Source organism: Sphaerodactylus townsendi, linkage group LG05, assembly GCF_021028975.2.
Source record: "Sphaerodactylus townsendi isolate TG3544 linkage group LG05, MPM_Stown_v2.3, whole genome shotgun sequence".
Taxonomy (NCBI): Eukaryota; Metazoa; Chordata; class Lepidosauria; order Squamata; family Sphaerodactylidae; genus Sphaerodactylus; species Sphaerodactylus townsendi.
Genome location: NC_059429.1, coordinates 4,675,778 through 4,693,450, shown reverse-complemented (window position 1 = coordinate 4,693,450; position 17,673 = coordinate 4,675,778). Strand labels below are relative to the sequence as shown.

The 17,673-nt window shown below is 47.8% G+C and overlaps 1 protein-coding gene across 1 annotated transcript; it reads right to left on the bottom strand.

The window, feature by feature from the left end:
* Window positions 1-217: 217 nt before the first annotated feature.
* On the bottom strand, window positions 218-17,038 carry CREB3L3 (cAMP responsive element binding protein 3 like 3). Its single transcript, XM_048496622.1, has 9 exons — window positions 17,034-17,038; window positions 16,666-16,790; window positions 13,915-14,030; window positions 11,615-11,749; window positions 8,365-8,471; window positions 6,253-6,321; window positions 5,046-5,130; window positions 2,371-2,467; window positions 218-700 (listed from the first exon to the last, which is right to left on the bottom strand). Exons 1-9 carry the CDS (start codon window positions 17,036-17,038, stop codon window positions 342-344), a joined length of 1,098 nt encoding a protein of 365 aa, XP_048352579.1. The 3' UTR covers window positions 218-341.
* Window positions 17,039-17,673: the final 635 nt, after the last annotated feature.

The window sequence follows — 17,673 nt, the reverse complement described above, 5'->3', positions numbered from 1 at the left end:
CAGAATTATGGAGGAGAAGTCAATCTCTGCTTACCAATCTTGATCCTCCTTGATCTGAGATTGCAAATGCCTTAGCAGACCAGGTGCTCAGGAGCAGCAGCCGCAGAAGGCCATTGCTTTCACCTCCTGCACGTGAGCTCCCAAAGGCACCTGGTGGGCCACTGCGAGTAGCAGAGAGCTGGACTAGATGGACTCTGGTCTGATCCAGCTGGCTAGTTCTTATGTTTCCTCCATGCTCAACAGGAGAGGCGCAGCTTCCTTTGCACATGGCCAAGAATCCCTATCAACACCCCTATTAAGTCCCAGAATGCCATGCAGAAGGAGACACCAGGAGGGGACAGTCACAGCTCTTCGGCCTGCTCCAGGGCCCTCTGGCTGGGCTGACCAGGCTCTGTCCATGCCACCGATGCCAAGCCATGCTCGTGGAGATGGTCCTCGGGCCGAAATCTTTCCAAGTCCAGGTGCGGCCCCTCTGACTCTGAGCCATTCTTCAAGACAGCCTCTCTGGCCTTGTGGGGCTTGCTCCGGACGTGGCTTCTGAGGAACTGGTCAAGGGTTTCTCCCTCCTGCCTGTTCCGCCTTCCGCTGGCATATTCAGCCCACACAGGTTTCTCCGGCTCCTTGGCACGCAAGTCGGCATCTTTTGCCAGAGAGGAGACGACTCTGGAGGAGGCGTCGTTGTGGAGGGACCGGGAAAAAACTGGGGAGGAAGGAGAAACATACAAGGCGTGATCAGCGTTAACGCCAGGCAGGACTGAGCATTCACTGGAGCATGAGGACTAAGGAAGGTCCCCTCTGTCGTGAGCCTGCCCATTCTCTTGTCCAAAGGAAGCTGTGCCCATTGGTGCGGGGACACGTGGGGACTGTACATCTATCTATCCATCTATCCATCTATCCATCTATCCATCTATCCATCTATCTATCCATCCACCTATCCATCCGTCCGGCCTCAATAATGTTCGGTCTGTCCACATGGTCACACGTCCGTCCGTCCGTCTGTCTGGTTCAACTGTCCTGGTCTGTCCGTCTCGTCTGTCTGGGTCTCGGTCATTCCGTCCGTCCGTCTGTCTGTCTGTCTGTCTATCTATCTATCTATCTATCCATCCACCTATCCATCCACCTATCCATCCATCCATCCATCCATCCATCCACCTATCCATCCATCCACCTATCCATCCATCCATCCATCCATCCATCCATCCATCCATCCATCCATCCATCCATCCATCCATCCATCCATCCATCCATCCATCCATCCATCCATCCATCCATCCATCCATCCATCCTTCTGTCTGTCTGTCTGTCTGTCTGTCTGTCTGTCTGTCTGTCTGTCTGTCTGTCTGTCTATCTATCTATCCATCCACCTATCCATCCACCTATCCATCCATCCATCCACCTATCCATCCATCCACCTATCCACCTATCCATCCATCCACCTATCCATCCATCCATCCATCCATCCATCCATCCACCTATCCATCCATCCGTCCGTCCGCCCGCCCGCCCGCCTGCCCGCCCGCCCATCCATCCATCTATCCATCTATCTAATCTATCTATTTATTTATTGTTTGGATTTGTAGAACGCCCCATCCCCGAAGGGCTCTGGGCAGTGCACAACAATATCCACATGTGTACAATTTATCATTACAATCAGTGCAATTACTAAAACCAATAAAATCCATTAAAAGCAGCGGTCAGTACAAAGATATCAGGCATCCCGAAACCCAATTTATTTAGAGGCCTCCCTAAGAAGAGGGAACAGCCGGACTCCCCTCTAAGAGGGTAGCATAAGATGGTAAATCAAATATGTAAGGGGGGAGGCGCACATTTCACCGACTGGACACCTTAAAGAGCCCGGTGAACAATCTTCAGTCTTACAGGTCCCCATGCTGGAACTCACTCATAATGTCCCACAGGGGCCCGGATAGCTGGGGGGAGAGGGTTCCACCAGGCCGGGGCCAGTTGGCTGTAAAGGTCCTGGGTCTGCAGGGAGGCCAGCCACATCATTGAGGGGCCAGGAACCACCAGCAAATTGGCCTCTGCTGAACGCAGAGGCCGAGTAGGGGCATATGGGGTAATGTGGTCTCTGAGATACGAGGGTCCCAGGCCGCGTAAGGCCTTAAAGGTCAGAACCCACACCTTGAAGATGATTCGGAATTCCACTGGAAGCCAATGCAGCTGGCGCAACACAGGCTGGATGTGATCACGAAAGGCACCCCCTGTGAACATTCCATTGTTCACTATAACCAATGATCAGCTTCCCCCACCCCACGGTCAGCCACTGATTTCCAGCTGGTCCAGGGGCCCCAAGACCATTTCAGCTCTTCCGTAGCCCTCCCAGTGGCTTCCACGCTCAGTTCTGCGGCTCACCTCTCACAGGTATGAAGTCGCCTTTCATCTCGGCTTTGTTGTGAGCAAAAGGGCCGATGGACGGGAAAACAATCAAGGCAAAAGAGAGCAGGAGCACCTGAGAACCAGACCAAAGCAAAAATGGAGTCGGACAGCTTCCCTCTAGCCAGAGCTGTCTTGGAGCAATCTGGGAAGGTTTGTAGCCTGGCTACCTTTCGGGTTACTCTGTGCTCCTTCCCAAAGTCTGCCCTGACTGGTCTGGGCCAGCCAATCTCATCTCATCTCAGTCTGCCCATGAATATTCTGTTAAAAGCTTTCTTCACGGTGTCTTTATCTGCTGGGATTAGATTGACAGGCACTGGATGGTGGGCCTTTTTGGTGTTGGCACTGTCAGAGAAGACAGATCTTGGTCAGTTCCGCACAGCACAAAAAAGAAGCAACTGCCTCTTTTCACTGTGCACACCCAAAATGAGATGTCCAGGAGACGTCTTAAAAGGGGAGGGGGGGCTTCTGGTGTGCTTTTGAGACAGCAAAGGCATCGCAGGGGGAAAGAGGCCGTTTCCCTCCCGACTGTTTTCCTTCCTGGCCAGTTTCATCCTCAGCTTGCGCCCAACGTTTTTTGTGCAGCCGAAGGGATTTTCCCTGCCGCCATTTGCTGACGGTTGCCCCAGGACGTCTGCTCTGCAGGCTCTGATTCTGGGCGCCTTTTCAGCCCCAAAAGTACATAGTTGTACTCAGCTGGTCCTGCCAATTCAGGCAATATATAGTTTCCCTATTTTTTTAAAAAAATTCAATGAACCATCTTTGTAGCTATGCAGACACAAATACAGGAATCTTAGCTGCTCAGAAGACCCATCTCCCTCCCACTGAGAAGAAAATGAGTTGACCTGCCCTCTGCAAACCAACTTAGGAACTTTGAAACATTCTCCAAAAAAGAAGAGTTTGGATTTATATCCCCCCTTTCTCTCCTGCAGGAGACTCAAAGGGGCTGACAATCTCCTTGCCCTTCCCCCCTCACAACAAACACCCTGTGAGGTGGGTGGGGCTGAGAGAGCTCCGAGAAGCTGTGACTAGCCCAAGGTCACCCAGCTGGCATGTGTGGGAGTGCACAGGCTAATCTGAATTCCCCAGATAAGCCTCCACAGCTCAGGCGGCAGAGCTGGGAATCAAACCCGGTTCCTTCAGATCAGAGTGCACCTGCTCTTAGCCACTGCTCTTAGCCACTACGCCACTGCTGCTCCTAAAGACACCTATAGCTGAAATTAGGCTTTCTGAGGACATCTTGGGAAGACGGCTGTGCCGAGTGCCTTCCCAGGATGCCTTTTTGAAGCATCCCCAGGACATCTTATTAAGGCTGTGCGGAATGGACCATGGTCATCATTTAGTGTAGAAGTTCCAGGTAGAACAGAGATAAATGATCCTGATTTCATTTCCCTTTATTTGCCCTTGACCTGGAGGGCTTAAGCTTGCTTGATCTCCTCAGATCTTGGAAGTTAAGCAGGGTTGACCCTGGTTTGCACCTGGATGGGGAGATTGCTAAGGAAGTCCAGGGTTGTTATGAAGAAACAGGCCATTTCATCTCTTCCCTTGAAAATGCTACGGGGTCACAACAAAACAGTTATAACTTGACAGCATTTCCAGCACCGATTTTCTTAGGCCCCTTCTGCACACGCAAAATAATGCGTTTTCAAACCACTTTCACAACTGTTTGAAAGTGGATTTTGCTATTCTGCACAGCTTCAAAGAGCACTGAAAGCAGTGCATTATTCCCTCCCCCTCCCTTGCATGCCTCCCCTCCCCTCCCTCCCTCCCGTTCCCTTGTATGCCACCCCTCCCCCTCCCTTCACTAGGGTGGGTGGGCCATGTCCAGATGCCGGGCCCCCTCCCCCCTCCCTTGCATGCCACCCCTTACTCCCTCCCTCCCCTTCCCTTGCATGCCACCTCTCCCTCTCCCTCTGCTAGGGAGGGTGGGCTTTGTCCAGATGCCGGGCCCCCTCCCTCCCCTCCCTTGCATGCCACCCCTTACTCCCTCCCCTTCCCTTGCATGCCACCTCTCCCTCTCCCTCTGCTAGGGAGGGTGGGCTTTGTCCAGATGCCGGGCCCCCTCCCTCCCCTCCCTTGCATGCCACCCCTCACTCACTCCCCTTCCCTTGCATGCCACCTCTCCCTCTCCCTCTGCTAGGGAGGGTGGGCTTTGTCCAGATGCCGGGCCCCCTCCCTCCCCTCCCTTGCATGCCACCCCTCACTCCCTCCCCTTCCCTTGCATGCCACCTCTCCCTCTCCCTCTGCTAGGGAGGGTGGGCTTTGTCCAGATGCCGGGCCCCCTCCCTCCCCTCCCTTGCATGCCACCCCTCACTCACTCCCTGCAAGCACAGCATTTGGTTGACTGTTCTGAGCTGAGGCAGGATGAGTGGGTGATCTGCCCCAAGTGCCTGGTGTTGTTTTGAGTGGATTGATAGTAAGGAAATCCCAAGTCTGGGATTTCTGAGAGCCAGCGTGGTGTAATGGTTAATAGATAGGGCGGTATAAAAATTGAAATAATAAATGAATGAATGAATGAATGAATGAATGAATGAATGAATGAATGAATGAATGAATGAATGAGCCTTAGTGTTTTTCATTTGTTCTGCCCATCTATCCATCTGCCTGCATGCAGCCTAAATCAATTTGTTCAAATGGTGAAATTGCCCACGTACCGCAACGCATGTGCCAGTCTGAGCGGTTTTGCTGCTGGACTGAATCACCAAAGCTTGAAGTTTCTTCAGCTGCTGGAGAAGGGACCTGGGAGCCAATGAAATAGATAGAGCCATCATGGTGCTGGTACCAAAACCAGGAAAAGGACCACCTGGTTCCAAGAGAACCTCAAAGCAGCCCACCCTGCCACATTCGAAAGACCCTAATGTAAGATAATCTAAGGCCCCTTCCGCACACACAAAATAATGCATTTTCAAACCACTTTCACAACTGTTTGCAAGTGGATTTTGCTATTCCGCACAGCTTCAAAGAGCACAGAAAACAGTTTGAAAGTGCATTATTCTGCATGTGTGGAATGAGCCTAAGCCTCGGGTATAACATGGTGATGTTGAAGTGGAGACATAGTTCTTCATTTAAAAAAAAATGAATTAGGGTGTTGTGGGTTTTCCGAGTTGTATGGCCATGTTCCAGTAGCATTTTCTCCTGACGTTTCACCTGCATCTGTAGCTAGCATCTTCAGAGGATCAAGAACAATTACATAAAAACATGGAATGAAATGAAGGGAAATCTTAGCAATTGGCATAAAAAGACACTTTCGTTTTATGGCAAAATATCTGTGATTAAGGTGGTTGTTTTGCCAAAAATGAATTTTCTTTTTCAATGTATACCACTTGTAACATCGAAAAGACTATTCCAATCCAATCCAAAAATCTTTATTAGGCATACCATCCATGGAATATAAAGCCTATTCAAAAGTTGGAAGAAAGATATTGTTAATTTTGTGTAGGGAGGAAAAGGTTTAAATATACAAACTTGACTGAGGTCAAGAAGAGGGGTTATAGTCTTCCAGAGTTGCAATTATACCACGATTCTTCCGCATTATTGTGGATCAAATCATGGGTAAAATTGGAGGAAGTTGCATTGTTGAATATAGAAGGATATGGGATGAAATGAGGATGGCATTTCTATGTATGGACCAATGAGGATAATTCCAAAACAAATGTCACGCCAAGCCTGCGGGGTAGCAAGCTTGCTGAGTTCTCAATTATTTTTATTGTAAAAATTCAAAACAAAGAAACCTCCTACGCCACTGCTGGTAGCATCATATTATTAGACCAATGGAATACATGGATGGATAGGTGGATGGATGGATAGAGAGAGAAAGAGAGAGGGGGGGGGGTTAAATCCTGCTAGCTGCAGGCAACTTACAAGTTCTGTTTCTCCAAATGAACAACTTTCCTTTGTAGCTCCTGGTTCTGAGCCGTACAGGCCGACATCCTACAAGAGACCAAAGCCAGGAAAAGTGAGGGGGGACAGCAAAGAATTAGCACAGAAGGGTTCTGATGCTGGTAGCCGGTCTGTGAATTTCCACTGCTGTTGGCTGAGCTGCTGTGATGTCACAGCATGGCACGAACCCTTGAGCTGCTCAGGGAGAAACTGTCATGAATATCAACTGATGATAAACAGTGCGACTTTTTTTTAGGGATGTGAAAATTTGATTTGGCAGGAATTAAAACCTCCCTGAAGGGATGGATGACCCACAGCTTTTGGGCTAAGCCTAGAGCAGTGATGGCGAACCTATGGCACGGGTGCCAGAGGTGGCACTCGAAGCCCTCTCTGTGGGCACGCGAACACAGATTTCGTCAAACCCCCCCCCCCCCACACACACACACACCTAGGCTGGCCTGGGCCACTGAGCATGATGTGCGTGCATCGCAGTGAGCAGGGAGGACTCAGCAGGCGGACCTGGTGCCTGTGCTCTGGGTGGCTGCTGCCTGGGGCGGGGGGGTCAGCGCAGCGGAGGCAGAGATGCTAGAGAGGCACAGAGAGGTGCACACAGGACTTGCTGGAGGCTAGAGCAGGCTGGCCCCTTTTCAAGCGGGTGGGGCAGAGGAAGAGGGAGCCAACCGTTTTTTTCTAAATTAGGAACGTACTAGGATAGCCTAGGGAACTACATCTATCAGTTCTCTACCAGCATGGCCAATTGACAGACTGCAGCTCAGGGAACTCCCCATCAGCCCCTACCAGCATGGCCAATTGGCCATGCTGACAGAAGCTGATGGGAATTGTAGTTCCTGAACATCTGGAGAGCCGCAGGTTCCCTACCCCTGTTCTAAACTAAAACTAAAACCTTAGCATTCAGGTTAAATTGCCCGGTTGGCACTTTGCGATAAATAAGTGGGGTTTGGGTTGCAATTTGGGCACTCAGTCTCAAAAAGGTTCACCATCACTGGCCTAGAGATACTGAGGGGCTTTTGCTTGTGTGTGGGACGGAGGGGAGCAAGCCAACCTTCACGTAGGACTCGATGTGCTGTTCATACAAAAAGCAGAAAATAGGCAGGGAGTTTTGAAGCTGAAGGGCTTGGAGTAAACAGCCAAGAAGTCAGCAAGGCTCGGTGGAACCGCTGAACTTCATATCCAGATCTGAGCCACTAGGCCAGTGATGGCGAACCTTTTGGAGACCGAGTGCCCAAATTGCAACCCAAACCCCACTTATTTATCGCAAAGTGCCAACACAGCAATTGAACCTGAATACTGAGGTTTTAGTTTAGAAAAAACGGTTGGCTCTGAGGTGTGTGTTACTCAGGAGTAAGCTTAGTGGTAGTCGGTGGCTTTGCTTTGAAACAACCGTGCGACTCTTCCAATGGATGAATCACGACCCTAGGAGGGTTTACTCAGAAGCAAGCCCCATTGCCAGCAACTGAGTTTACTCCCAGGTAAAGGATCACGCTTTAGTTTTTTGCATGAAAATCAGTGGGGTTTAACAGTCCTTAACAGGGTGACCTACACTGCTTCCCCAAAACTAGGTCTTAGGTTTAATGCTAATAATTGAGCCCAGCGGCCCAGGCCAGCCTAGACATGTGGGGGGGCACTCTGTTTGCGCGTGCCCACAGAGAGGGTTCTGAGTGCCACCTCTGGCACCCGTGCCATAGGTTCGCCACCACTGCACTAGGCAAATCTTTGATCGTTACATGTCTCGCAACAATGAACTGAAGCCTCCAAGCATACAGGATCCAGAAGCTGCCCCGTCGTTGTCAAATGCTGTGAAGGTGATTCAAGAGAGGCACAGGGCAAGGATGCCAGACTCCAGGTGGGGCCTGGAGATCTCCCAGAATTGCAATTTATCTCCAAACTACAGCGATCAGGTCTCCTGGAGAAAACGAACGGTTTGGAAGGTGGGTTCAATGGCCCTCGCTGAGGTCCCCGCTCTCCCAGGCTGCGTCCCCAAAACTTCAGGAGTTTCCCAGCCTGGAGCTGGAAGCTCTACCCACCCCACCCACCACCAATGTCACCTTAGCACAGGTTAATAAGATCTCTTACCGGGACTCCAGCCCATCAATGTATTCCTTCTTCTTTTTCCGGCTTTCTTGTGCCGACTGTTTGTTCCGGATCTTTCTCCGGATCTTCTTGAGCACCCTTTCCTCATACTGCCAGGTGTAAAAAAGCACAGATTCTTGATTGGCTCGTGGCCCTGGGGCCATTATGCTACTATGGTTTATCCTGCCCATGAACCTGAGAAAGGCGGGAGGCAGGAGTAGCCTTAGCCAGTGGACAGGAGCAGCTGCCCCTGACCCCGCACAGAGGGGCCCCAAATACCCAAGGAGTGGGGAAGGAAGAGCAGCAGGCTCCCACTGCTGTTTTTGGTTGCCCCATTTGGGGCTTGAAATAGTCAAAGAAAGTTGGGGGACTGTTACTGACAGGAAAATAAACAAAATATTTTCCTGAAGTCAGGCTGCCTAGCTACACTGGCTCCATGCCTGGACACGGAGACTTGTGTGGTTCAGAAGCCTTCATAAGGTTCACAAAGAATGTATATGCATGATTGTGCCAATGCTATATGGTTTCCCTCTTGTTTATGCCTTTCTAGGATGTAATAAAAGCCCCTTTTAAGTTGAATTTATGATGTGCCTGCAGTTTAGGATGTTAGTTTAGTTAGGTTCTTCAGTTAGTTTAAGGTTTTGTTATTGTTAGATTTAAGAAAGCCATGCCAATAAGTATCTGTAAAGTCTTGCCCATAAGTATGCTAAGTACGTGTGTTTATCCCTTTAAGGTTTCCCCTAACATTTAAGTTTAGAAATGTTATTTTTTGAAATTCTGTGTCGGAGAATAGAAGCAATAGCCCGTTAAGGTCTGCTATTACGTAACAAGGAAGTTGGGACTCTGGAATGCTGCTTAGACCAACGCTTCCAGCAGAGACCCTTTGATAAGAACAACGACCCCTCTCTTGGACTTGCTAATCGAATCTTGTTGCCAGCACCCAAGGGTCACCCAGCCTTGGAAGATGTCACCCTGTTTTGCTATTGGACTGTTTGAAGTTTTACTCTCAGGATCCAGAAGCTCATTGGACTGTTCACATCCTTACTTTCAGGATCCAAGAATTCATTGGATCATTTAAACTTGTCTCTGTCTAACACTCCCAAGGAACCACCTCAGGCAAGAAGGTGCAAGCTTTTCTTCTGGGATTTGATCTCATCAGCATGTGCAAAGGGATTGTTTTCTCCCTTTGGTGTTATATTTTCTCTGTATTAGATGGAAGGAGACCGCCCCCTTCCTGGGTTTTGCACTGTGGGGGTGGGACTGCTCTACACCCCTTTTCTGGGAAATGTATAAAAGGGGCTGAGGTACAGCCATGTGGGGTTCCTTTTGCTGAGCTGTGCCAAGAAATCACTTGCAATAAAATCCTTCCTGCTTTGAAGAAACGCCTGCTCCCTGCGCCTCATTAAGTTGCTGAGCTGAAATCACTTATTGTTACCTGGCAAATCGCGGTAACAGGACTGCAGCACAAGTAAGCCAGAGAGAGCTGCCCAACTGGCTAACGAGTCACAACAGGCCGTCAATTTCAACAGTACGCAAAAACATACAGTCCAACATAAAGTGGTACGCTGACCTCGTTAAGAATATAAGAACATAAGAACAAGCCAGCTGGATCAGACCAGAGTCCATCTAGTCCAGCTCTCTGCTACTCGCAGTGGCCCACCAGGTGCCTTTGGGAGCTCATCTGCAGGAGGTGAAAGCAACGGCCTTCTGCGGCTGTTGCTCCCGAGCACCTGGACTGTTAAGGCATTTGCAATCTCAGGTCAAAGAGGATCAAGATTGGTAGCCATAAATCGACTTCTCCTCCATAAATCTGTCCAAGCCCCTTTTAAAGCTATCCAGGTGAGTGGCCATCACCACCTCCTGGGGCAGCACAATCCAAACACCAATCACACGCTATGGAAGAAGTGTTTCCCCTTTATGAGTCCCACTTTCCCCCCCCCAGCATTTTCATAATGAATGCCCCCATGGTTCTAGTATTGTGAGAAAGAGAGAAAAATTTCTCTCTGTCAACATTTTCTACCCCATGCATAATTTTATAGACTTCAATCATATCCCCCCTCAGACGTCTCCTCTCCAAACTAAAGAGTCCCAAACGCTGCAGCTTCTCCAAACTAAAGAGTCCCAAACGCTGCAATTTAACCTGAATACTGAGGTTTTAGTTTAGAAAAAAAACAGTTGGCTCCATGGCGTGAGTTACTCGGGCGTAAGCTTGGTGGTAGTCGGTGGCTTTGCTTTGAAGCAACTGTGCAACTCTTCCAATGGGTGAATCACGACCCTAGGAGGGTTTACTCAGAAGCAAGCCCCATTGCCAGCAACTGAGCTTACTCCCAGGTAAAGGATTGCACTTTAGTTCTTCGCATGAAAATCAGTGGGGTTTAACAGTGCTTAACAAGGTTACCTACACTGCTTCCCCAAAACTAGGTCTTCGGTTTGATGCTAATAATCGAGCCCAGCGACCCAGGCCAGCCTAGACATGTGGGGGGGGGGACTCTATTTGCCCGTGCCCACAGAGAGGGCTCTGAGTGCCACCTCTGGCACCCGTGCCATAGGTTCGCCACCACTGATATAGGGGGATGCAGTCCCAAAGATACGAGGGGCCCTCACGGCCTTAAAAATCAAAACCAAAAGTATGAGCATGATCCAGAACTTGATCGGTAACCAGTACAGCTGGCATAGCACAGGTTGTACCAGTGAGAAGTCTCGCCACTGCATTCTGGACCAATTGCACTTTCCGGAACAGTCTCAAGGGTAGCCCCGCATAGAGTGAGTTTTTGGTAATCCAGCCTGGAGGTGACTATTGCATGGATCACTGTGGCCAGGTCTGAGCGGGACAGGTAGGGGGCCAACTGTCTGGCTTGTCAAAGATGGGAAAAGACCACAGATAAGTGGACTCCCAGGTCACACCCAGACTCTTGACAGAAGAAGCAGGACTTCTCCAAGGACATTAGATTGGTTTCAACCAGGGCCTTTTCGTTCCTGGCACCAGCCTGGTGGAACAATCTGTCACCAGACACAAGGGCCCTATGGGACTTCAATCAGTTCCATAGAGCCCCTCCCTTCGACCCAACCACAGGTTCTCTGTCTTCGATGGATTCATCTCCAGCCTGCTGTTTCTCAACCATCCAGTCATGGCCTCCAGACACTCAGCCAAGACATCTGGGCAGCGACGGGCTGGCCCTCCATCAACAGAAAAAGCTGGGTGTCATCAGCATATCAATGGCCACGTTTGTTGATATGAAAGCATCTGTCCTACCTTGGTAAGGGGCAGCTGAGTGGGCAGCGTCACGCCTTCTTTGGCCAGCAATTTCTTCTCGTCTTCTGTCAACATCAGTTCCTGGCAACTCCCGGGGCTTTGCCTCATCAGAGACGGGGTCATCGCCTGCTGATGCTGAGACATCACAAGGGAGTTACGATCCCGAAGGAAGCAGTGGCAAACTCAATTCCTGGGATTCCTCAATTGGGGGCAGGGGGGATAATTCATTGCTCCCAACACCCATTTTCTGAAAGAGCAGATTGCCTCTTGTCAGGGGTGTAGTATCTACGTTCCTAACTCAATGTAACCGCTTTAAACTACAAATCGGTGCTGCTAAAAGATATATGTAACCAGCCCACTATATTTATTTATTTATTTATTCGATTTGATAAACCGCCCTACCCCCGAAGGGCTCAGGGCGGTGTACAACAAAACAACAACAACCATAATAAAACAAATCAAATAACCCCAGTTAAAATACAAATCTTAAAACTATAGCAGCAGCATTCCACAATAAATAGTTAATAGTTAATAATAAGGGGAGTCTGGCATCACACCCCAGTGATCAAAACCTGGGAGTGGACATATTCTGGGAGGGGGCTGGCAGATGGTCAGATGGTCAGGTGCACAGCCAGTAAACAGGGCAATGAGAGGGGTGCAAATCACTGTAATCACTGCCTTCTGGAGCATTCTTTCCTTGATCTTTATTTTATGGCTTCACATGCTTTGTAGATAACTATGCTTCCCCTGACACCCTGGACCCATGAGAAAAAGAGTTACATCCATTATCTCGTGGGGGCAGGGGCAGGCTTTCTCTTACTATCTGCTGCCAACCTTGGGGCGCCTGGGCCACGACACTCCAACATCATGCCCGTGTATGCCAGGAAGCTCGCCAGATATTTTTAGAGGGGCCAGGCGGGGCTTTTGTCCAGCAGGGTTTCTGACTGGCCACCGGAAGTTGGATTGACTGTGCAGATTTTTAAGAACTTGCTTTGGCAGCAGCTGCCACCACGGCACAAGGTGGCTGAAGGAAAGCTGTGTGTGGGCGAGAAAATATTCGAAACAAAATGTTCATTTTAAAAGCCATCCTGTTAAGCAGAGCTTCGGCCTGAAATGCTGAAGAGTTATTATGAGAGTTATGCACGACTTCAGTGCCTGAGATTTTGCGGCTGGTTCCGATTTTCGAGGCAGCCATTTTGTGATTCGTTCTACCTCCCGTGGAGGCATTTTTTGCTTGCACCCACCATCCAGTGACGGAATTTCAGAGGCGCCCACAGGCTTTCAAAGGTGCCCTAGTCAAAAGACTAGGGATGCCTGAATTCCAGGCTGTCCAACTGTAAGCGCAGAAGGAAAAAGGGTGAAAGAAAGAAAGAAACAGCAAGTGATAGAAAGTGAGAGCAATAAAGAAAATATAAGAGAAAGGGGAAAGGATTTTGGATTCATAAAGGAAAGACAAACTTTTCTTTCCCTCCATTATTTTTCCTTATAATGGAGAGCTGGCAACCATAAAAGCTGCTGAACAAAGAAACCATGCAGGCCTCAAACCTATTCTTTTTACTAATAATGCTAACTCAGCTAAATAACTCCAAAGATGCCTCTTTGTTCACAATTACACAAAATGTGCATGCTAAACTGTTTTTGAGACCCTGTTGTACCCAGAAGATACTTTAAAAAGTTACCCTCTTCCTGAAACAATAGAAAGGCCTATGGGAATGTTCAAACTCCTTGTTTAAGGAACAGGGCAACAAGAAACATTAATGATAAGAGAAAACAAAGGTTCTTGGTTCACTATACATCAAAGGGTGAAATGCTGAAATCTTCCAATGGGGACTTTGGTCAACCCCAAAATACTGTGGGAACAGGGAAAATCTCCACCTTTTGTATGATTGATTGATGATGTATGTTCTTTGGGGTGTATTCTTTGCTGCCATTGTGATGTAACTTGTCATTAATCCTATAAAAGTGAGAACCCCCTGCCATTTTACGTGGCTCCCCTGACCCTGTCTTTTTGCCCAGTGTTGGCTAAATAAAGTTTCCAGAAGTTTTTTTTCATTTCGACTTGAGCTTTCTTTAAGGCCCCTTCCGCACACGCAAAATAATGCGTTTTCAAACCACTTTCACAACTGTTTGCAAGTGGATTTTAGCTGTGCTATTCTGCACAGCTTCAAAGAGCACTGAAAGCAGTTTGAAAGTGCATTATTCTGCATGTGCGGAATGAGCCTAAGCTTTTATTATTTAAACTGTTACCTCATAGTAACACAATTGCCAAGCGGCAACCTGGAAACCATCAGATTTCTCACCGTGTCACAGTTGTTTGACAGCAAAAGATCCTTTACGGTCAAAGTGCAAGAAGGCGAGTTCAGATGAGAAGCGGCCAGTTCCTGCTTTTCTGGGTAAAATCCAGCTTCCCAAATATCTGCCAAGAAAAAAAAGAAAACTGTATTCATTCCCGGTGTGTGTGTGTGTGGGGGGGAGTGGGAACCCTAAGGCGCTGAAATCTATATCACTAAAACACACAGGGTTTATATGATCTGGGTTATCTTGTGGATAGCCCACCTCATCCCTGATATCAAGATTGCTGTGTTGCGGTGCCCGTGCAGGACAACACGTGGGGATCAGTCAAACACCACACTTGAATCAATTATTACTTTTTGGGGTGTTTTATTAATCTGATACTTTCTATATTTCACACTGACGACATTCAAAGTTCAAATGCTCTGGTTGTAGATCTCTAGGTTTTTAGTCTGGAGGTGAATTCGTACTTATTGAAGGAAGCTTGCTGTGACTGACGGCTTCGGGAACTTCAGCTTCAAGCAAAGGATTTGCTGCCACCAGCTGGGAAGTTGGGAGTTTGCAGCCCTCCACTTTTTCCAGCTTCAAGTAACTTGCTCTAGTAGTGTACGTGAACGTTCACACATCTTTCTATTGTCTTATTCATTAATAAAGGAAGATTTAAAAAGTACAAAACTACAGTGAAAACTGGGAAGGAGACCCTTGAGACATCCCAGCAATCAGCTAATAAGTGCTGCACTCCTCCAATTTCTGTTTCAAATTTGCTCAGCTGGTTCCCCCTCTCCAGAAACCTGTTCTAAACATATTTTCTCCATTTGTTTTTATAGCTTTTAATAATCTCATGCATGCACGGGGCCCAGCTTTTTTTAAAAAAAAATTTAATTGATTTTCACCATTATATAAAACAGTCATATATGACATAGGTTACATGATATTGAAAATAGGAGAGGAATTAAGCATTATCAAATATCCCCCCCCCAAACCATAATAAAACAAAAAAAGAAAGTATAAAAAATTATCAAAGGTCCCTCTCTTTTTCAAAAGGCGAGGTATACAGTAAGTCAGAACTGAAACATTAAAATACATTATCCTTATCGGTTATAGCTTCTAATTTTTTTATCCACGATTTCCTTCTATACTGTTCCCTCCCCTGTAATATTGTAGTCGAGGAACTTACTATAAGAACAAAATAAGTTTTTAAAATACAAATTTTACTTTCTGCAGGGTGCCCAGTTTTTAATTTGCACTTCTTACAGGTCCCATTCTCCATTATTTCTGATTTTTCTTAAAGTTTACATTTGCATCATAATTATTTGTTTGTTTGTTTGTTTGTTTATAATTGAATTTATATACCAGGGCGGTTTACAACAAAATTAAAAGCACACATCATACAATGGCGATAGTGTACATTAAAATACAGAATCCAATCATAAAATATATCAAACAGCAACAGCAACAGTAACAGTAGATGGCGTCCAATAATTAACTCCCCTAGGAGGGAAGAGTAGATTTAATTACTTTAATTTAAATTTAATTACTTTAATTTAATTAATTTAAATTAATTTAAATTTATTTAAATTCATTTAAATTAAATTAGTTTTAATTTAATTTAATTTAATAAAATTAATTACTTTACTTTAATTACTTTAAATCTTCTGCTGATGCCCTGATCAAAAAGCTGGTGTTAACTAAATCTCTCTCTCCCGCTGTCTCTGTCTCTATTTATTTATCTGCATTATTTATAGTCCACTTTCTTCACAAGGACCCAAGGTGGATTATGCATAGTGAGTCAGTACAGCCAACTCTCTCCTATGGTGCACCTAACTAATTTTGAAGTACCTAAACAACAGAGAGCTTCTACTCTGGCTGGGCGCTGAGTCCTCCACTCAGCTGTACTGGAAGGCTGATAGAAAAAGATTCCTTATGGGGAGAGAAAACGTCCCGGTGGATCTGGGAATACAGAAGCAACAGAACATGTGCTTCTCCACCATCAGTATTGTACAAATAAACATATTATTTTTATTTCGCCCCATTGTATAGATTTCCACACGGAACAATTTTATATTTCCGTGCTGCTTACAGATAGGCCCATTCCGGACGGGCCTAATACGGAGCCCTGGGGATGGCAAAAACGCCGTCCCCAGGGAGCTGTTCGCACAGGGGGCACAGCTGCTTCACAGCCGAGCCGCCCGAGTGGCGCAAAGCCGCCGTTTTCCTACCTCGCTTCCCGAGCGAGGTTTACGGAAAACAGTGGCTTCGAGCCGCGCCTTCCCTCCCCCCATATCCAGTCAACCTACCTGCTCTGCGGCCCTCTGGTGCGTCGCCGAGGCCTGGGGACACGCCCCCTCTGCCCTGCAACTCCGGAGCAGTCACTCCGGAGTGTCCTCTGGCCTCGGCGACATGCCGGAGGGCCGCAGAGCAGGTAGGTCGACAGGACGACAGCGCAGCGCAGCGCTGTCATCCCGGTAGGTTCTGGGACTGTTCATGCGAATGGTCCCAGAGGGGTTGGGTCGGCGTCATTTCCTTTCAGATACATGCCAACTGTTTAATATGCTTTATCCTTTATTTTATTTACCTGATGCCGGTCTGTGACTGTAATAGAGATTAACTTGCCTTGACAAAATGGGATATTCAGTAGGATTGTACCAGCATAAAACGGTGCCCAGGGACAAGGCCTTGATTTTGCACCCCCCCCCCCCCCCGCCCTGCAAGGCCTTGTCCATGGCAGGCTCCCGGGCTGGCAATGTCTGCTGGCACACCTCTATCAGAGGCCAGGCCAGTCAGCCAGAGAGGCATGGGGAGGCGTGTCAGCGCACAGAGGGGATGTACTGCTTGGCTGGTGCTGGCACACCTCTTCCAGGAAGCCGTGGGCCAGGCCAGGACCCTGCAGGTAGGACAGGAACCAGCCTGCAGGGAGGCTGGAGGGGCGGAGCTTGGCAGCAGGCTGGCTCCTGCCCTCCCCAGCTTCCCTGGGGATGTGGGAGCCTGCCTGTGGCCACGGCAATCACCTTGCACCCCTGCAGCCAGATGGCGGTCAGGTCGCCGCACTGCGGGAGAGGCTGGGCACAGAGACCCACCCAGCACCCCCCACGTGACAGTATGGTGTGCGCCTGGGGACATGGGTTACCCCATGTCCCCATTAGAGGTACACCACTGATATTCACTAAACAATGCATTAGGGTTAACAGATAACAGATAACCTTTAATGGCACAGTACAAAGATTTAAAATAAAATACAAAAAAAATTAAAATACAAAATACAAAGCACAACACAAGCCTTTATTGGCATATAAAACAGGACAAACGATCTTAATTTTGCTTTGTATTTTGTAATAATACCGTGTTTCCCCGAATATAAGACAGTGTCTTATATTAATTTTTGCTCCCAAAGATGCGCTATGTCTTATTTTTCTGTGTTCTGTTCGTCAGGCATGCTTCCAAACAAAAACTTTGCTACGTCTTACTTTCGGGGGATGCCTTATATTTCGCACTTCAGCAAAACCTCTACTATGTCTTATTTTTCGGGGATGTCTTATATTAGGGGAAACAGGGTAACAAAATACAAAGCAAAATTAAGATCGTTTGTTTATGACTGTGCATAAAAACCTGGCCGTTTGCTCTAGAGCATCCCTGGATTCGTTGTTTAACAGATAAACAGTCTTCTGCTGGTCTGTCCAGCACTCTAAGCCCATCAATAAGGTTGAGAGGAACTTTGTTCTTGCCCGGTTATGAAGGGGGCAATAATACAAAACATGATGCGCAGTTTC